Source organism: Ranitomeya imitator, chromosome 6 (assembly GCF_032444005.1).
Source record: "Ranitomeya imitator isolate aRanImi1 chromosome 6, aRanImi1.pri, whole genome shotgun sequence".
Classification (NCBI taxonomy): domain Eukaryota; kingdom Metazoa; phylum Chordata; class Amphibia; order Anura; family Dendrobatidae; genus Ranitomeya; species Ranitomeya imitator.
In genome coordinates, this window is record NC_091287.1 from 242321724 (window position 1) to 242342982 (window position 21259).

General features: G+C 41.0%; 1 protein-coding gene across 1 annotated transcript in view; it reads left to right on the plus strand.

The window, feature by feature from the left end:
- Window positions 1–21259, plus strand: part of LOC138643350 (NFX1-type zinc finger-containing protein 1-like) — a 245980-nt gene that overhangs the window by 119112 nt on the left and 105609 nt on the right. Inside the window, exon 10 of the mRNA XM_069732272.1 lies at window positions 6074–6115. Within this exon, the coding sequence (XP_069588373.1) occupies window positions 6074–6115 (42 nt within the window). The remainder of the gene's footprint in view (window positions 1–6073; window positions 6116–21259) is intronic.

Consider the following 21259-nt stretch of genomic DNA (forward strand, 5'->3'; position numbering starts at 1 on the left):
TTCCCACATGTCTATTTTACATCAGCACAATTTTGCAACCAAATTTTTTTGTTAGGAAGTTATAAGGGTTAGAATTGACCAGCCATTTTTCATTTTTACAGCAAAATTTACAAAACCTTTTATTAACGGACCACCTCACATTTGATGTCACTTTCAGGGGTCTATATGATGGAAGATACTCAAAAGTGACACCATTCTAAAAACTGCACCCCTCAAGTTGCTCAAAACCACATTCAAGAAGTTTATTAACCAAGTTTAGTAACCATTTATGTGCTTCACATGAAGTTTTTGAAAAAAAATTAACATTTAACTGTTTATTCACTAAAAATTGACTTCAGATCCATTTTTTTATTTTGACAAGGGTAACAGGAAAAAATGGACCCCAAAATTTGTCGTGTAATTTCACTTGAGCATGCCGATACCCCATATGAGGGAGAAAACCACTGTTTTGGTCCCACGGCAGAGCTCGGAAGGGAAGCAGCACCATTTGACTTTTTGACTGCAAAATTTGTTGGAACAATTTGCAGATGCCATGTCGCATTTGGAGAGCTTCTACTGTTGCCTAAACAATGAAAATCCCCCACATGTGACACCATTTTGAAAATTAGACCCCTCGGGTACCTGATCTAGATGTGTGGTGAGCACAGTAAACCATCAGGTGCTTCACAGAAGATTATAAGGTAGAGTTGTAAAAATAACAAGAAAAAACAAATTTTCCCTACAAATATGTTTTCAGCACAAAATATTGCATTTTCATAAGGATAACAGGAGAAATTGCACCATACAATTTGTAGTGCAATTTCTCCTGAGTACGTCGATACCCCATATGAGGGAAAAACTATTGTTTGGGCACATGGCAGAGCTCAGAATGGAAGGAGCGTCATTTGACTTTTTGAAAGTAAAATTTCCTGGAATCATTAGTAGATGTCATGTGTGTCCCATATGGAGAGCCCCTGATGTGCCTAAACACTGGAAACCCCCCACAAGTGTCCCCATTTTGGAAACTAGATCCCTCAAGGAATGTACTTAGATACGTTGTGAGCATGTTGAACCCCCAGGTGCTTTATAGAAGTTTATAACATTGAGCCGTGAAAATAAAGAAATCACATTTTCCCTCAAATTTTGAATTTTCATAAGGGTAACAGGAGAAATTGCACCATACAGTTTGTTGTGCAGTTTCTCCTGAGTACGCCGATACCCCATTTGTGGGGGCAATACTACTTTTGAGGCACAGTGCAAAGCTCAGAAGGGAAGAGGCTAAATACTGGAGTTCAGATTTTGCTGGAATGGTTTGAGGGTGCCATGTCCCAATGTAAAATGTAACGTTTATTAAGTTTAATTAAAAAAAAATTTATATCTCCACACCAAAGGTGAAAAGTGCAACTTGCAGAAAGGATATATACAAATAGTTATATCAGGTTAAACAAAAAGGACCAGAACATAGGCCGGTATAGTATATGTATACCTCTCCCTAGGTATTTTTGTCCCAATGCAGTGGTATATTAGTTTACAACTGCTATGAATTTTTAAAAAAGCGACTGTTAGCCCTAAAAAACACAATGCCCCATCAAAAGAAGCGGTATAGCTAATTGCCTAGGGTGCCCAAAGTTTGCCCTGCCTGGACAGATAGATAAATTGTAATAGCAATACAGTGTCTATAATAGCTGTGCTTTAAATAGTACCCAGTCATACTAAGCCGATGTGAAGGAGGTGTACTGGCCCTAAATGCTGTACACCTACCTATTTGCGGAGATTGGCACCCTAAGACGGTAAGAGATGGCGCCCCCGCTCGTGCATCAATTGGCCCTATGCTCCTGAGACAACCGTTTGCCTGATGTGTAGTAGGAAACAGAGGGCCAGTTGGCCCGTATCTGCTGCTGGCAACCTCATCTATAGGACACTGATCCTCTGCCATGTGCAGGCATCTTGATATCTCCTGATGAACCCAGCATGGGGGAAATGCGTTGAGATTGATCCTGGCATCACTTCTTTTACCTGCAGCACCACATCTAAAAAGATAAGCAATCAATTGTGACCTTGTGTCCCTGATATTAGCATTGTTTTTTAGGATAGGCCAATTGACTTATGCGTATTTACGGTACCTGTTGTTGATGTGTTTAGTGCTCACACTAAGATTATTTGTCCATGTATCTTGTCCTTTCTTTTTAGAAGCCTAGCCCTATAGAAGCCCTATATAATATTCTGTGCTTAACAGTGGTGCTGTATTTACTGTGCAGTCATGGTTTACACGGTGTGCATGAAAGTGTGTCTGCTCTTATGCTCTGTCGCTTTGACACAAATGCCCTTATTTTCCTTTACTTCTGAGATTTGTCTCTTAACATCTGATACCCTCACGTGTCGCTTAGTACACTACCAGCAGCAAATACGGGCCAACTGGCCCTCTGTTTCCTACTATACATCTGGCAAAGAGTTATTTCAGGAGCATAAGGGCAGTCGACGCACGACTGGGGGCGCCATCTCTCGCTTTCTTAGGGTGCCAACCTCCGCAAATAGGTAGGTGTACAGCAGGGGTGGCATTTAGGGCCAGTACACCTCCTTCTTCACATTGGCTTAGTATGACTGGTAACTATTTAAAGCACAGCTATTATAGACACTGTATTGCTATTACAATTTATCTATCTGTCCAGGCAGGGCAAACTTTGGTCACCCTAGGCAATTAGTTATACGGCTTCTTTTGATGGGGTATTGTGTTTACTAGGGCTAACAGTCGCCTTCCATTTTTTGCTAAATAAATAACTTGAACAACTTCAGGCGATTTTTAAAAATACATAGCAGTTGTAAATTAATATACCACTGCATTGGGACAGAAACACATAGGGCGAGGTTTAGATATATTATACCAGCCTATGTTCTGGTCCTTTATGTTTAGCCCGGTATAACTATTTGTATAAATCCTTTTTGAACGTTGCACTTTTCACCTTTGGTATGGGGATATAAAATTATTTTAAATTAAATTTAATAAAAGTTACATTTTATAAGGGTTTTCTCAGTTAGCAGTCTATTCTTACCCTTTCATACATCCATTTATGTAAGATTGTTGCCATGTCACATTGACCGAGCCCCTGAGGTGCCTTAAAAACAGAAACCCCCTAAATGTGAACTCATTTTACAAACTACACTCCCCAATAAATGTATCTAGTGGTGCAGTGATCATATTGACACCACATGTTCCTCCCAGAATTTTATACCACTGAGTGGTGAAGAACAAATAAATTACATTGTTACCACTAAAATGTTGTTTTAGCCCCAAGTTTTTAATTTTACTAAGGGTTAATAGGATTTTTTTTTTTTTTTACAACAAACTGAGGTCCATTTTTTCCTGAGTGCGCCAATACCCTACATGTAAGCGGGAAATATTTTTCAGGCACAGTGCAAAGCTCAGAAGGCAAGGAGTGCAGGATTTTACTGTTACGGCTTGCAGGTGCCATAACCCACTGGGAGAGCCCATTAGATGCTAGAACAGCAGAACTCACCATAATTAACCCCATTTTATGAACTACACCTCTCAATGAATTCATCTAGGGGTGCAGTGATCATATTGACACCATGGGTGCGTCACAGAATTTTATACCATTGGGCAGCGAAGAAAAAATAACTACATTTTTACCACCAAAATTTTGTTTTAGCCCCAGATTTTACATTTTCACATGAGAAATATGGCACCAAAATTTCTCCCACAATTTCTACTGAACGTGGCAATACCTAATATGTGGCTGTACAGTACTACTTAGCCATACGGAGAGACTCAGGAGGAACGGACCACAGATGTTCCTAGAACAGTTTGCGGAATCCATATACAGATCCCCAACTTGTTAGAAGAGCAGAATCCCGGGGGCGTGGCTTAAGCGCTTGCTATGTAAAACGCAGGCGCATTAGGCTCCCACTAAGACACGTCTAAAAGTGACTTAAAAGCAAACCGGAGTATCGGATATCAACTCCTAGGCATCTCTAAAGCTTCCCTGTAGGAATTGGGACCACCTGGATACCAATATTTGGCGTTTTGGACACTTATAAGAGTCGTTTTCTCTCCTGATCTGCGGACTGCAGTGGAAGAGGAGGGGCGGAGGGATACCTTGCACTGTCCATCTCACTCGGAGAGGTATAGGACTCAGTTTAAGGCCGGGATCACACTAGACCGTAATACAGCCGAGTGCAATGCGCTAAAAAATCGCATAGCACTCAGCTCAATGTTAATCTATGGGGCAGCTCCTATTATCCGTTGTTTTCTCGGCCGTATTCAGGATCCAAGTGAAATTGTCAGCATATCTCGGCCGAGAATCGCCAATGAAAGTCTATGGGTGCGAGAAAAAAATCGGATTTCACAAATCTGTCAAATCCGCTGCGGATCCGCAGCAAAATCCACAGCGTGTGCACATAGCCTCAAAAACCGTACAATGCTTTCATTTTCACGCAGATTTTTTTCCATAGCGTGTGAACAGAATTTGAAAAACCCATTTACTTGCATTGTTTTGTACTTATCCTCGTCACAAATCGTGAAATTTGCCTTAGTGTCTTCTTTTTATTCATTCACTTTGTGAATTTGTTGTTTGTATGTAATCTGTTTATCAGCGAGGACAATACTCCAATTAACCTATATGTTCATAAATATTCCCAGCTGGTGAAGAAATGATATTTAAAACTTAACTTTTACTATTACTCACTAAAAATCTCCTAGATCACATGATCGGAGCCAGCGTATTGCATATACCAGATGAGCGCAGGATCAGTCCGACCCGCCCCCCAAAATATATGAACATCTAGCTGAGTACAATTTGTACATCACCATAGATGCTGTCCTTTCAGAGGAACAAGTGTACAGGTTTTTACAGTCCGCTGCTTTAAATTATGCGTGGATACACACCAAGTTGTAACGATTTACATTTAAAAGACCGGTAATCCTCGAGGTATAAAGGAATTACGGACTGTAAAAACCTGTACATTTGATCCTTCGAAAGGACAGCATCTATGGTGATGTACAAATTGTACTCAGCTAGATGTTCATATATTTTGGGGGCTGGTCGAACTGATCCTGCGCTCATCTGGTATATGCAATACGCTGGCTCAGATCATGTGATCTAGGAATCCGATATGGCGTTTGCGGGTCAAGGCACCTCGGTGTGCGCACCAGCAATCGGATATGGGGTGAGTAAAAGTCCGAGTGACTTAGCAATGCTCGTATATGCTGCTGAATGTATGTCGGTTCCCCCCCTGATGAATGTTAAGATGAAATGCGTCGGGAGACATCAGCTTTAGAAAGGATCAGAGGACAGAATGCTATGATTCATTGCCGAGTATAAGATCCTGAACACTCTAAGAAGGCACCGCTGATAGACCCGGTTCTATGGATGAGTATAAATCCTTGATTGTTAAAGAGAATACCCACTTGGTACACTAACTGAACATATGCCTGTGTGTGCAGCCCTGTTTGGGAGGCATATATGTATTCTGGTGGATCCTATGGGCAAGGTATAAAGAGATGGGGATTTGCCCTCACTTTGTTATGTTGAGCTTGCTGCCGAATTGTAAGACCATATGCGTTTAAAATGTCAGAGGGTAGGTCCGCTGTTTATGTGTACACCAACTGTTAGTATTTTCCTGTTGGTTTAATCAGACGGATTTTTGCTACAGCATTTAAGTATACATGAGGTATAGATAATGAGGGACATTGCCCTGTTAAAGGAAAGGTGTTGATTAATACCCCATTGAGGTTATAAGCAGAGATAAGGGTGATCAGCACATAATTTTGAATAGTCTCTACAAACTGCCATACCTGTATACTTTTTTCCTCGGGGGTGTTACTATTGTTATCCCCTGGATAAAGCATATGTGTGGTTTACAAATACTGCACTGTTGGTTTTCATCTGCACTTTCTTTCATGGTTTTAAGCACTGGCACTTTATGCACTTGTGGTCACTTTTCGAGATTTTTAGTGAGTAGTAGTAAAAGTTAAGTTTTAAATATCATTTCTTAACCAGCTGGGAATATTGTATGTAATCTGTCCTGAAAGCAATTATTAAATTATTGTTCTTTTCTCTAAATATTTTACCAACAGATGTAACATATTGGGACATTGAAAACTTTCTTAAAGAAAATGGTGAGTCTGAAAATGCAATTATTTATATTAAGCATATGTAGATTTCTCAAAACAATATCTAAGTATTAACATTAACTTCATGTTTACACTTGGGTTCAAGTATACAGTATAATAGTTTTTTTTTAGGAGACTTTAGGGCCGGATCCTTTCAAAACCTCGTCTAGAAAAGGTGCTTAAAAAATGTATAGAAAACACTTCCAAATCACTTGCATTGGAAATCCACTTTGCTGTTCATATGGGAAGGTTTTTTTATTTTTTTGCGCAGTTATTGTAAAACGAGTGTTCCTAGGAATGATTATTCATGCTAATTGGGTAGTGTAAATGAACCCTGACCTTATTATGTGTAATACTGTCTGCTGATTGAGTGTATGTACTTCTATCTTGTGTGATACGGTCTGTGATGTATAAATTCCCTGCTGTATACACATTTTATTGTTACAATAGGCTGCAGTTTTTCTACAGCTGAAGAATCCCACGTTCTCTAAATCTACTGCCGTATTGTCATGGTGCATAGATCATAGCATAATTATGCATGATCACTACTTACGTTTATGCAATTATGTAAAATGATAATTGAACATTATCACAAACACTGTGTACATACAACAAAAAAATGGATATATACAGTACAGACCAAAAGTTTGGACACACCTTCTCATTTAAAGATGTTTCTGTATTTTCATGACTATGAAAATTGTACATTCACACTGAAGGCATCAAAACTATGAATTAACACATGTGGAATTATATACTTAATAAAAAGGTGTGAAACAACTGAAATTATGTCTTATATTCTAGGTTCTTCAAAGTAGCCACCTTTTGCTTTGAGGAGTGCTCTGCACACTCTTGGCATTCTCTTGATGAGCTTCAAGAGGTAGTCACTGGGAATGGTTTTCACTTCACAGGTTTGCCTTGTCAGGTTTAATAAGTGGGATTTCTTGCCTTATAAATGGTGTTGGGACCATCAGTTATGTTGTGCAGAAGTCTGGTGGATACACAGCTGATAGTCCTACTGAATAGACTTGGAAACAGGAACACATGGGCTACTTGCACAGTGAACAAGTCTGTAAGAACATGTTCACACACCACCAAGAAACCTGAAGACACAAAAGAGAATGGTAAAACCAAAAACACTCAGTTTGAAAAAATGTTTGCAATAATCCGCAAGTGCTAGTAAAAGATGTAAATAACAGGGTATTTGGTTGATACGTTTTTTGCAAAAAATGTATACTAAGCTGCTCTACCAATCTTCACGGTATACCCATATCAGAGCAGTCCTAACTAATGTATGCAATCCCTATCTGATGTATTTAAAAACCTGATCATCTGTATATTACCTGTGTGAACAGGGTTCAGAGAGGAAAAATCCATGTGTGCATACAGGGCAGAACAGCTTTTGTGCAGCTAGCCCAAGAGGAGTGGTGGAACTCCCCAGTCTTGTAGACACAAGAGAACAATCATGGAAACAGGAACACATGGGCTACTTGCACAGTGAACAAGTCTGTAAGAACATGTTCACACACCACCAAGAAACCTGAAGACACAAAAGAGAATGGTAAAACCAAAAACACTCAGTTTGAAAAAATGTTTGCAATAATCCGCAAGTGCTAGTAAAAGATGTAAATAACAGGGTATTTGGTTGATACGTTTTTTGCAAAAAATGTATACTAAGCTGCTCTACCAATCTTCACGGTATACCCATATCAGAGCAGTCCTAACTAATGTATGCAATCCCTATCTGATGTATTTAAAAACCTGATCATCTGTATATTACCTGTGTGAACAGGGTTCAGAGAGGAAAAATCCATGTGTGCATACAGGGCAGAACAGCTTTTGTGCAGCTAGCCCAAGAGGAGTGGTGGAACTCCCCAGTCTTGTAGACACAAGAGAACAATCATGGAAACAGGAACACATGGGCTACTTGCACAGTGAACAAGTCTGTAAGAACATGTTCACACACCACCAAGAAACCTGAAGACACAAAAGAGAATGGTAAAACCAAAAACACTCAGTTTGAAAAAATGTTTGCAATAATCCGCAAGTGCTAGTAAAAGATGTAAATAACAGGGTATTTGGTTGATACGTTTTTTGCAAAAAATACCGTGAAGATTGGTAGAGCAGCTTAGTATACATTTTTTGCAAAAAACGTATCAACCAAATACCCTGTTATTTACATCTTTTACTAGCACTTGCGGATTATTGCAAACATTTTTTCAAACTGAGTGTTTTTGGTTTTACCATTCTCTTTTGTGTCTACTGAATAGACTGTTTGAATTTGTATTATGGCAAGAAAAGAACAGCTAAGTAAAGAAAAGCGAATGGCCATCATTACTTTAAGAAATGATCAGTCAGTCCGAAAAATTGGGAAACTTTGAAAGTGTCCCCAAGTGCAGTGGCAAAAACGATCAAGCGCTACAAAGAAACTGACTCATATGAGGACCATCCCAGGAAAGGAAGACCAAGAGTCACCTCTGCTTCTGAGGATAAGTTTATCCGAGTCACCAGCCTCAGAAATTGCAGGTTAACAGCAGCTCAGATTAGAGACCAGGTCAATGCCACACAGAGTTCTAGCAGCAGACACATCTCTACAACAACTGTTAAGAGGAGACTTTGTGCAGCAGGCCTTCATGGTAAAATAGCTGCTAGGAAACCACTGCTAAGGACAGGCAACAAGCAGAAGAGACTTGTTTGGGCTAAAGAACACAAGGAATGGACATTAGACCAGTGGAAATCTGTGCTTTGGTCTGATGAGTCCAAATTTGAGATCTTTGGTTCCAACCACCGTGTCTTTGTTCGACACAGAAAAGGTGTACGGATGGACTCTACATGCCTGGTTCCCACCGTGAAGCATGGAGGAGGAGGTGTGATGGTGTGGGAGTGCTTTGCTGGTGACACTGTTGGGGATTTATTCAAAATTGAAGGCATACTGAACGAGCATGGCTACCCCACATCTTGCAGCGGCATACTATTCCATCCGGTTTGCGTTTAGTTGGACCATCATTTATTTTTCAACAGGACAATGACCCCAAACACACCTCCAGGCTGTGTAAAGGCTATTTGACCAAGAAGGAGAGTGATGGGGTGCTACACCAGATGACCTGGCCTCCACAGTCATCAGACCTGAGCCAAATCGAGATGGTTTTGGGTGAGCTGGACCGCAGAGTGAAGACAAAAGGGCCAACAAGTGCTAAGCATCTCTGGGAACTCCTTCAAGATTGTTGGAAGACCATTCCCAGAGACTACCTCTTGAAGCTCATCAAGAGAATGCCAAGAGTGTGCAATGCAGTCATCAAAGCAAAAGTTGGCTACTTTGAAGAACCTAGAATATAAGACATAATTTCAGTTGCTTTCACACTTTTTTAAGTATATAATTTCACATGTGTAAATTCATAGTTTTGATGCCTTCAGTGTGAATGTACAATTTTCATAGTCATGAAAATACAGAAAAATCCAAAAATGAGAAGGTGTGTCCAAACTTTTGGTCTGTACTGTACACTATATGGATGTTCCCTACAATATTTAGAAACTATACAACACTGTAATGTTATATATTCAGAGTAACTGCTGAACTAATCTCATTTTCATGTAACAACATTTGACGTGAGGGTAGGATTTTCAAATCCACATCATGTCATTTTATAGTACGTTTGTTGTAGATTTTCACATTTTATTTAAATGGGGAAGTCAAAATCCGCATTGAAATGTATTGTGTTACTAATTTAACTGCAGAAAACTTGAGACTGTGGATTTCAATTGTTTTCCCCTTTTTTTCTTCCTTTCAGAATAAGCAGTAAAATCCACAGTAAATCTACAACTGATTTCTGATTCTATGAATTTATTTGTTTCCAACCCTTGGATGATATATAGGCATTTCATGCCATGCTTCCCTGTTTCCACGACTTCTGTCAATTTCTCTATCTTTATTCCTGTGCAGTTTTTGTTAGTACCAAGCCAACAGGCCTTCGATCTCTCCTATTTCTTTTTACTGCTGGCCATTCCAAGTAGCATCTCCTTTTCTAGTGAATTCAACCTTATGACATGACTAAACTTTGGGTTTATATATTCAAGAACACATTTGTTGGTGATTCTAGCTTTCCTTGGGATTCGTAAAAGTCTTCTCCAGCACAGCTCAAAGGCATGATTTTCTCTCCTGTCTTCTTTTGCGAATGTCCTCATTTCACAACCATACAGTATGTAGAAATTGGGAACACAATTGTAGTGGTCAGTCTTTCTTTGACAGTGGCTGAGACGGCCTTGCATAGTCCATATTGGTCCACATTGGTCAATGCTCACATGGCTACAAGCCCCATTGCTAATCACCACTTGATCTCTGCTGTCGAACAGCCACTGTGATCAATGAGACACCCGTGAAAAAGGAAGCTGTGGCCCATTTTTATTTCTAAATTGTTCATTTATATGTTAGCTCCGTTGTTGGTGGTAATAATGATTTTGGTCTTCCTTATGTTCAGGCAAAGTCCCATCTACTTACTATCTTCTTTCAACTTCAGGATCACATTCTTTAGTTCTTTTGTAAGCAGGTTGCAGGATGCAGTGACAGACAGGAGGCAGAGCAAGGGTTAACAAGATGTAACAATTCTAGGACTACTGGACTCGTGACCCCGCCTAGAACTACTGAAAGGAGTCATTTTGACTCCTTGCTTGTTTTCGTTTATTTTTAGAGTTTCATTTGTGGTTATTTATTAATAATTATATTTTTTGTAATGTATTATTATTGTGAGATCCAACAGTAATGCTTTTGATTGTTTTTTTCTGCTTTTCTTATTTTTCTACAGAAAATAACAATAATTATAATAGACGTTTTTCAAACATTTTTTTTTATTCAAGTGCACATATAAACAACAACTGAAGAACAAAAAGCAGAGAAAATGTAGGTGGAGGAGCATAAAAATGAAAATATGGCGCAGAATTCACCTTCTAAACATTTGGTGTTTCGCATTTTAGGCATTGCCTTTGATTTATGGCAGTACATTGCCCACACAAAGACTTACCACAAGTCTTACAATTGCCGACAGATCTATTTTTCTTACACTTTTCTTTGATCTGGCAAAATTTTGTTTGAACCATCACTTCTGAACATGTAGAAACTTGGGACGTGGAACCCTTTTCCCTATCTGTGACATAAGGACCACTCAACTCTCTCACAAGCGTTTGCAAAAATGCCTTGCGTGACATTTTTTGGTGGGTAATCTCCTTGAATATTATCCATGCATTTATACCCGCAAAGTCTAAGGCATTTTCAAATGCATGAACAGGCCATCTCCTTGTGCATGTTCGTGTGGTATATTTTCGTGCCATCTGATCCACTACATCTACTCCATATTTTGTTTCATTGTAAAACTTTACCGTTTCTGGAGTTTTTTTAGCGGAATCAGACGCAACAACAACATCTGGATGGACGGAACTCAAAATGACAACATTTTTGTTGGGCTTTCCTTGATATACTGTAAGTGTAAAATTGTCTTCATTTCTAAACACTTTAGTGTTGTACAATTCCTCTTTCATGGATTTTATTTCTTTAGGCACTTCTCGCCTTATCTTATTCAGTGTTCCTTTGCTTTTTAGCTGTTTAGCTAATTTTACTGAAGTAAAATAATTATCGGTTGTAACATTGCGACCTTTTTTCAAAAGCGGGTCCAATAACTTCATTACCACATGGTCAGCTACACGGTCCTCAGCAAGGCGTGTGTCATCTTTGCCTAGATAAGGGAAGCCATTTGCCAGATATTTGCTCTCCTTATCAATAGCTAGCCAATATTTGTGGCCATATTTATCTGGTTTGGAAGGCATGTACTGTGTGAATGGACACCTAGTTTTGCTTGGGAAAAGTTGCTCATCCACCGTTATGTATGGGCCAGGTTTGTAACACGCAATACAATTTTCAATAAACCTGTCCCACACAGTAGAAAATAGAGCAAACTTGTCCGTTTGCAGTCTCTCCGATCGAGTAGATTTCTCATCAAATCTGAGAAACCTCATAATTTCAACAAAGCGGTCCCTAGACATTGTCGCTTTGCAAAACGGTATTCCCCAGTCATTACACCAAATACTGCTAATCGAGTGACGGTTCGTGCCAGATATTCCACGAGCATAGAATATCGCAATGAATGCATCTAGCTCCTCATCAGATAGAGTAAACTGTAAATTATTGTTCCTGCATGCTTCTGCAAGCGTACAGTTCTTTATATGTGTCAATATATATGAATCAAAAAATAAACGCCATGCGCTCAAAGGACTATCGATAATGATATTTCTTCTGGCGTATCCTGTAGGGCCAGGTTCTTCTCGAAGAATATTTTGGCTGTCACGCCTACCAGGCAAGTGTTGTCCAATTTCAACAGGTTTCCATTGAATACATCCGCTGAAACTAGTATTCCTTCAGATTCGCCTTCTCTGGTGTTTGTTGTTGCATTACCTTCGCCGCCATCGTTATCTGTTGTTCTTTCATTTCTGGGACGTTTTGCTGATTTTTTCTGTCCACGACCAGGAGGATGGTCACGAGGCAACATAACTGCATGAGCCCGATCCCCAGTTGATGTGCTTGGAATATCTGGAAAAAAGTTGATGAATATTTAGAATTTTTGTTTTGTAAGGGTCCGTGCACACTGGCTGGATTAGCGGCGGAATATCCGACCGGATATTCTCACCACAATCCGGCCCGTACCTGCCCGCTCAGGTACAGAGTGGAGTTTCATACCTGAAGCTCCGCTCCGAACCCCGGGCTGGAGCCGCTGTCTGGGACGGAGCCGTGCTCGCGCGTAAGCAAGCGCTGCTCTGTTCCTGACAGCGGCTCCAGCCCGGGGTTCGGAGCGGAGCTTCAGGCATGAGCGGGCAGGTACGGCCTGTATTGCGGCAAGAATATCCAGATGGCTATTCAGCCAGAATTCTGCTAGTGTGCAGAGGCCCTAACTCAGTGTGTGGAAGAACAAATAAATACACATAACTACTTACCTTCTGGATTTGTTCCTTCTGAGTCTTCAGATTCACTTGATATGTTCTGAGGAATGAAATCTTCATCACTGTCAGAATCAAATACATGTTCCTGCAATTCGGATTCCGATTCATCCTCCGGTATGGATTGCAAAGTAGCCAGAATATCCTGAGGCTTTATCAAACGTCTTCTCTCCATATTCCTCACAAATTCCATAATTCTATATAGTTCCCTGCTGAAAAATAGAAATGAAATGAAAACTAAAAGAAATAATAACTGTTCTGCCACCTTCAAAAGTAGGTGGGCTGAATCAGTTGACAGACAGCTAAACTATTTCATAACAATTCATACCTGTATGAGTCTTCAGAGCTCGTATGTCTGCGTCTGTTCTCTTTGTCTCTTCAGCTGAACTGAAAGTAAAGTTACTATCCAGAATACTGTCTCCTGCTAGGACCTTAGAAAAACACCACCCTTCATTAGCATAAGATAAGAGCGTAGAGTAAACAAGCTATTTTGTTCAGCATTACACAGTAATACAAGCAGGTAAAATACAAGGAAAATGTGAAAAGTTGACATGTAAATTGAACTACATCTATATGTACATCAGAGTAAATAAGACAGAGTGAAAAAATTATGCACAAAACTTTATAGCAACATTTAGTGACAAAAGGACCTCAAAATATAGTAGGGAGTCAAAATGACTCCCTTCAGTAGTTCTTGGTAAATTTTGAAAAAAACGCGCAAATTTTTCACCAAAATTATTTATTCTTACAAAATCTTTTTTCACATCATATTTGAGGAAAAGTCACTGAGTTTCAAGCCGGAATTCTGAAAAATGTAGTCACAGAAGAGAAATAAAAAACGAAAGGAGTCAAAATGACTCCATCAGTGGTTCTAGTGTTAGTAAAACATGCTATTCACTCCTTGCAGGGAGGTTAATGGTTAAAGAAGGGATAACGGGGCTAGCAACTGTAAAAAACAATAGTAGTCCAAGAAGATAACTTATCGTGTCCTGTATGGTCCTCGGCAGCAGATGATACCGCAGGGGAGTTGTAGAACTGGCAGCAGCCGGGCAATGTCCTCAGATGGGTCCTTTAAGCGATGGTCCGTCTTCTTGCGGCAGCGGTTGGTCTCCGGTACCTTCCGTTAAGCCGCTAGTCCATAAGCATGTGCTGCCAAAGCAAACAGGGCCACAGCACTCTCAGAGTCAAACGTAAACGGGAGGGAAGCAAGTGACAGGTTAGGCCGCAAAAGTCCGTCTGGTACTCGGCCTTCCCTCTTCTGCACGTGTGCGGTACTCACAGTCACTGAGCGCGTGATACTTCTGTCTATGGCAGCTACTGACCGTACGGCACTTCTCTCTACAGCGGTCCCACTGGAGGCGGCGGAGACCAAACAACGCAGCCCGTCGATGCTCAGAGGACAAAGCACACTGCTCACCTGGCTGCGCGCTGCTGCTGATTCACAAAAAACTCCCAGCTGCTGCGCACTTTTGCTTTTATTTTGCCCCTCCTACCCGGGTCATGAGGTTGGTCCCCGGCTCCTCATTCTTTCCCCCAGGCAATATAAGAGGCAGCCTCAACAGTTCCGGACCCGGCTCCGTACAGGTACCCGCGGCCCGGTCTTCCTCCTTACACTTTCTCACTTTCTTCCAGCAGAGATATATCACCTTCATCTTCATGTCTGAGATTGCTGATGTTTCTTCCTCCTGTTTTCACCTTAACCCTTGAATCATCTAAGTCCAGCTTCTTTATGATTACATCTGCACAGTGGTTTAAAAGAAAAGGAGTGATGATGCATCATTGGCTTGTGCCTTTTTTGAGATTCATCCATAATGTCTCCATATTTTGTTCACACTGTTTGCTTCTTGAGTGACCTGATTAACCTAATCAGGTGCGCTGGAACTCCTGCCTTACTCAGTGCTATGCAAAACTGGTCATGCTCAACACAGAAGCTCTGGTATAATCAATGAAGCACAGATAAAGCTTCTTAATGGAATCATAGAATGTAAGAGTTGGAAGGGACCTCCAGGGTCATCGTGTCCAACCCCTGATCAATGCAGGATTCACTAAACCAACTCACAGAGATGTCTGTCCAGCCTTTGCTTGAAAACTTTAATTGAAGGAGAACTGGCCACTTCTCTTGGAAGCTTGTTCCACTCATTGATCACCTTCACTGTCAAATAGTTTTTCTAATATCAAACCTGTATCTTCTCCCTTTCAGTTTCATTCCATTGCGTCTTGTGTTTACATGTTCAATTTAGAATAAGGATGATCCCTCTACACTGAGACATCCCTTCAGATATTTGTAGACAGCTATTAAGTCTCCTCTTGGCCTTGTTTTTTTTTGCAAGCTAAACAATCCCAGATCCTTTAACTGTTCCTCGTAGGGCATACTTTGCAGTTTGCTCACCATCCTGGTAGCTCTTCTCTGAACTTGCTCCAGTTTTTCAATGTCTTTTTTAAAATGTGGTGCCCAGAACTGGACACAGTATTCCATATGAGTCCTGACCAATGAGGAAGGAGTAGAGGAGGATAATTACTTCAAGTGATCCAGACTCTATTCTTCTCTTAATACATCATATAACTGTGTTTGCATTTTTTGCTGTTGAATCACACTGATGATTCATGTGCAGTCAGTGATCTAATAGTATACCCAACTATTTTTTTTACAAGTGCTTAGACCTGCTCCTTCCATTCTCTATTTGTAATTTTCGTTTTTCTTGCCCAGATGTAGAATCTTGTATTTCTTCATGTTAAATAGCATTCTTTTAGTGGTTTGAATTGTTCGAGCTTGTCCAAATCCTTGTGAATAATTTTTCTCTCTTCTCTAGTGTTAGCTATCTGTCCTAGCTTTGCATCATCTGCAAATTTGATTAGTTTGCCTTCAGGCACGTTATCTAGATCCTAGATGAAAATGATGAACAACACTGGGGCCAGGACAGAGCCTTGTGGTACACACTCTGAGTACAATCACTGAGCCAGTTATGAATCCACCTAACCATAGTCTTGTCAATCTCATAGTTGGTCACTATTTCAATAAGGATAGTATGAGATATTTTATCAAATTCTTTGCAGAAGTCGAGATATACTATACTGCATTTTCCTAATCCACGAAGTAAGTGATTCCATCATAGAGAGAAATTAGATTAGTCTTCTGGTACTCCCTCATCTTTTCTATGACCCATCTCAGATTTGAGATGTGATCATGGGTCCCTCGGTCCTTATGGAATCCAGTTTGGGCATCAGAAAGCTGTCTATAAAGTGTAACACCCCAGGTAACCGGTTGTTACAGTGGCATTACTTTCCTCACGGGGAGAATGATGTCATGCTTGGAAGTGAGGAAGGATCCTTTTAACAGGTATTTAGCACATACAACACTGTTCTGACTCCAGGCCAGAAGGGCTGGGGGAGGAGTTAGTCAGTCTGTGAGAGACAGGGAAGGAGGCAGTCAGACAGAGAGAGTCTGACAGGAAAGCTGGGATTTGCAGCCATGTGAGGTGCTGCAGCTCCTGGAAGGAATGAGAACGGAGCAGTTTGTTGGAGACTGAGAGGGGAAGTGAAGCGCAGGAGAGTAAAGAGATGGAGAGAAGCTGCGACTGAGCTTCCTCCATGCTGAAGCGCAGAATACTGGTAGCCAGAAGATGAGGCTATGGGGGTAACTCTATTCCCCATGGCAGAAACCGGCAGACAGCTGGATTTCAAGTAATCTGTTCACCATTAACACCCGAAGGCACAGTAGCAGATAGAGTCCGGAGTCATCCTGAGAGACCCTGTAAAAAGGCTCCAGTTATCTGCCATGCGGGTAGTGTCCTACCAGCAAGGGGCACAGAGAGAACATGAGGACCTTGTGTGTGGCCTAAGGCAGCAAGAGACTACAACACAGCGCAGAAATTAAGGCTTCCAACCACACCTGGTTAGGGGGATTCCAGATTGGCTTCCAATCCGGCCGGAGCATACCAGTACTCGTGATCTTGTACCCTGGACTGTGGCTGCTTGAACTCTACAGTAAAAAGGTAAAGAGACTGCAACTTCATGTTCTCTGTTTATTTCTGGCACCACACCATCCATATACACTGGGAGCCCTGGTCACCCAGCTTCACCTGTGGGAAGCCATCCCATCCCAGCTGCCATAACATCACACCAGTGAACCCCTTTAAGCTACGTCGGTCATCCCTGACCGAATGCCATAGGTGGCGTCATGAACATTCTTATTCCTAAAAAACCCTTTAAAGACCTTTCCTTTAATTTGGACGCCCAGGGCCACAGACCGGGTTGCTGCCACCGTGACCATCCCTTTAATGATGACCGGATCTGGTACCGAGTACCCCTAGGCCATGGCAGAGGCGCTCCAAAAGTATGTTGCCCAAGCGGTTATGAATGATCTATAGAAGTTGGCCAAGATGAATTGTGAGCAGAGATCAAAGGAACTATCGCTGAAACTGCTCTATATGATATACCATACAAGAAGAAGATAATGAGAGATTAGTCCAGCTCCATGTACAATCTTCTTTTATTCAATCTGAGTACAAAACAGATGACAGTTTAAAACCTTTATGCTGCTAATGTCAATAACAACTATGCGTTTCAGGTGCTCATGGCACTTTTAATCATGATTAAGGGAGCCATGAGAACATGAAATGCGTAAATGTTACTTATGTTACTAGCATGTAGGATTTAAACTATGATCTGTCTTGTATTCACTCTGAGTTGATCTTAGATTCCACAATGGTGAGCTGGATAATCCTGCTTTTTCTATACAAGAAGCCAATATGTGGTGAGATTTGGTTAACTGCAAGCTCCCTCCAGATTGCTAGTAGGAGGAGAGAGGCCACGACTAGGGAGAGGTTCATTGAGGTGAGGCGGTTTAATGCCGACTTCCAAATAGAACCCTGGAAAGGCAAGAACTAAAGGTACCTTCACACATAACGATTTCGTTAACGATATCGTTGTAACGTCACGCTTTTTGTGACGTAGCAACGTTCCCGCTAACTATCTCGTTATGTGTGACAGCGACCAACGATCAGGCCCCTGCTGGGAGATCGTTGGTCGTTGGGGAATGATCAGGACCTTTTTTTGGTCGCTGATCACCCGCTGTCATCGCTGGATCGGCGTGTGTGATGCCGATCCAGCGATGTGTTCACTTGTAACCAGGGTAAATATCGGGTTACTAAGCGCAGGGCCGCGCTTAGTAACCCGATATTTACCCTGGTTACCATTGTAAAAGTTAAAAAAAAAACAGTACATACTCACATTCCGATGTCTGTCACGTCCCCCGCCGTCAGCTTCCCTGCACTGACTGTCAGCGCCGGCCGTAAAGCAGAGCACAGCGGTGACGTCACCACTGTGCTCTGCGTTACGGCCGGCGCTGACACAGTCAGTGCGGGAAGCTGACGACGGGGGACGTGACAGACATCAGAATGTGAGTATGTACTGTTTTTGTTTTGTTTTTACTTTTACAATGGTAACCAGGATAAATATCGGGTTACTAAGCGCGGCCCTGCACTTAGTGACCCGATGTTTACCCTGGTTACCCGGGGACTTCGGCATCGTTCAACGATGCCGAAGTCGTTCCCCTGATCGTTGGTCGCTGGAGAGAGCTGTCTGTGTGACAGCTCCCCAGCGACCACACAACGACTTACCAACGATCACGGCCAGGTCGTATCGCTGGTCGTGATCGTTGGTAAGTCGTTTAGTGTAATGGTACCTTAATTCCTGAATACTCAATGCATGACCTTCTAAGAAGCCTGTATCAAGCGCCACACAAAGAAATAATTTGCCATGTAGACAACAAATAAAGAATCCTGCAATAACAGCACTATGCCACAAGATCTGGAGGACCTTCACATAATCAAAGAGCTGGAAAGGATCAGTTTTAGGTTAGGGTCAAACTATCAGTATTTGATTAGTATTTTACATCGTATTTGTAAGCCAGAACCTAGTGAGGAACAATCGGAGAAAAAGTATAATAGAAACACATGCACCACTTCTGCATTTACCACCCACTCCTGGTTTTGGTTTACAAATGCTGACGTGAAATACTGTCCAAATACTGATAGTGTGACCGTAGCCTAAATCCCACTACCAAAGAAAGGCTGTGACAGGGACTGTGTCAACTTTAAATCTATTATGCATCTGTACAATTTGGCAAGGAATTTGCTACTGTGGATCATTTGGCCAATATTTGCGAATTTTCTCTGAAAATTTTCTGACCTGCGTGCACTTATAGAAACGTTTTATGCACACTGGATGAATACACAGCAAATTTTCTGGGATCTTAAGGAAATCTCAATTGCAAAAATCTAACCCCTTAGTGACCGCCAATACGTCTTTTAACTGACCTGAGATATAAGAGAATAGTATCCCCATACAGATGACAATCCAGCATCGGTCGGTTGTACACTATAGCGGACAACTTGCTGTACCAGCCACAATCAGTATTTGCACCATCCATATCTGTTTAACCCCTTAGATGCTGGTGTCAATAGTGACTACATCATTATAAATGGTTAACAGAGTGTGGGGGCTTCTTCTTTGTCCCAATTGGTGCCCTCAGATCATGATTTTGTTGTCCTGATGTTTGCCATGGCAATTCATGACCAAATAGTGGCCTTAGAGTCTGACGACTATAGTAATCTGTTTAGAAGTTAGCAACATTTAGGTGGTAAAAATACACATTTTCATTTCTGTCATACCACTTTGCATTAATTCCTGTAAAGCACATGAAGGGTTAATAAACTACCTGACAGCAGTTTTCAATATGTTTAGGGGTGCTGTTTTTAAAATGGTATCACGTTTGTGGGTTTCCCAATATATGGGACCCTAAAGTCACTTCAAACATGGATAAGTCCCTAAAAAAAATAAATTTTGTAAATTTCTTTGAAAAAATGAAAAATTGCTGCTACATTTTTAAACCTCCTAAAATGCTAACAAAATAAAATAACATTTTACAAATGGTCCTGATGTAAAGCAGACATGTGGGAAATGTTATTTATTAATGGTTTACTGTTGTATGACTATCTGGATTAAAGGGATAATCATTCAAATTTAGAAAATTGCTAATTTTTTAACATTTTTCTCAAATTTTTGATATTTTTTATAAATAAACACAAAAAATGTTGAACTAAATTTACCATTATCATAAAGTATAATGTGTCACGAAAAAACAATCACAAAATCACTGGGATTTGTTGAAGCGTTGCAGAGTTATTACCACATAAAGTGACACTGGTCAGATTTCAAAAATTTTGCTCGGTCACTAAGGGGCTAAAATGCATAAAAAATCAGCAGCATAAACTGATCTGTGTTTCAGATTGGCAACCTTTGAAATGCATTGTTTTTTGCTTTTTTTTTGCATGTAAAACCTGCTCCCTTGGCGGTTTTTTTTTTTTTGCTGCATTTTTCTGGATTTCCTTCTTCCATTTAAGGATTATGGAGGCCACTGTGCTCTTAGGAACCTTGAGTACTGCAGATATTCTGTTGTAACCTTTGCCAGATCTGTGCCTTGCCACAATTCTGTCTCAGAGCTCCTTGGCCAGTTCCTTTGACCTCATGATTCTCATTTGGTCTGGCATGCACTGTGAGGTCTTATATAGATAGGTTTGTGCCTTTCCAAATCAAGTCCTATCAGTTTAATTAAACACAGCTAGACTCCAATGAAGGAGTAGAACCATCTCAAAAACTTCTACATTTCTGTTTTTTTCAATCACAATGGGGTGCAGAGTGTACATTAATGATAACAAAAATGAACTTTTTTGAATTTACCAAATGGCTGCAATGAAACAGAGTGAAACATTTAAAGGGGTCTGAATACTTTCCGTACCCACTTGAAGGCGTCTTATCCGCTATCTCTAAAATAACTCTCTTCTTGACCCTTTTCACTCTGGTTTCCGCTCTTTATACTCTACTGGAACTGCCCTCACTAAAGTCTCTAATGACCTACTAACAGCCAAATCTAATGGTCACTTCTCCATGCTAATTCTCTTGGATCTCTCTGCAGCATTCGATACTGTGGATCATCAGCTCCTCCTCACTATGCTACACTCCATCGGCCTCAAGGACACGGTTTTCTCCTGGTTCTCCTCCTATATCTCTGTCCGCTCCTTCACTGTATCTTTTGCTGATTCCTCCTCCTCTCACCTTCCCCTTACTGTTGGGGTTCCTCAAGGATCAGTCCTAGGCCCCCTCCTCTTCTCT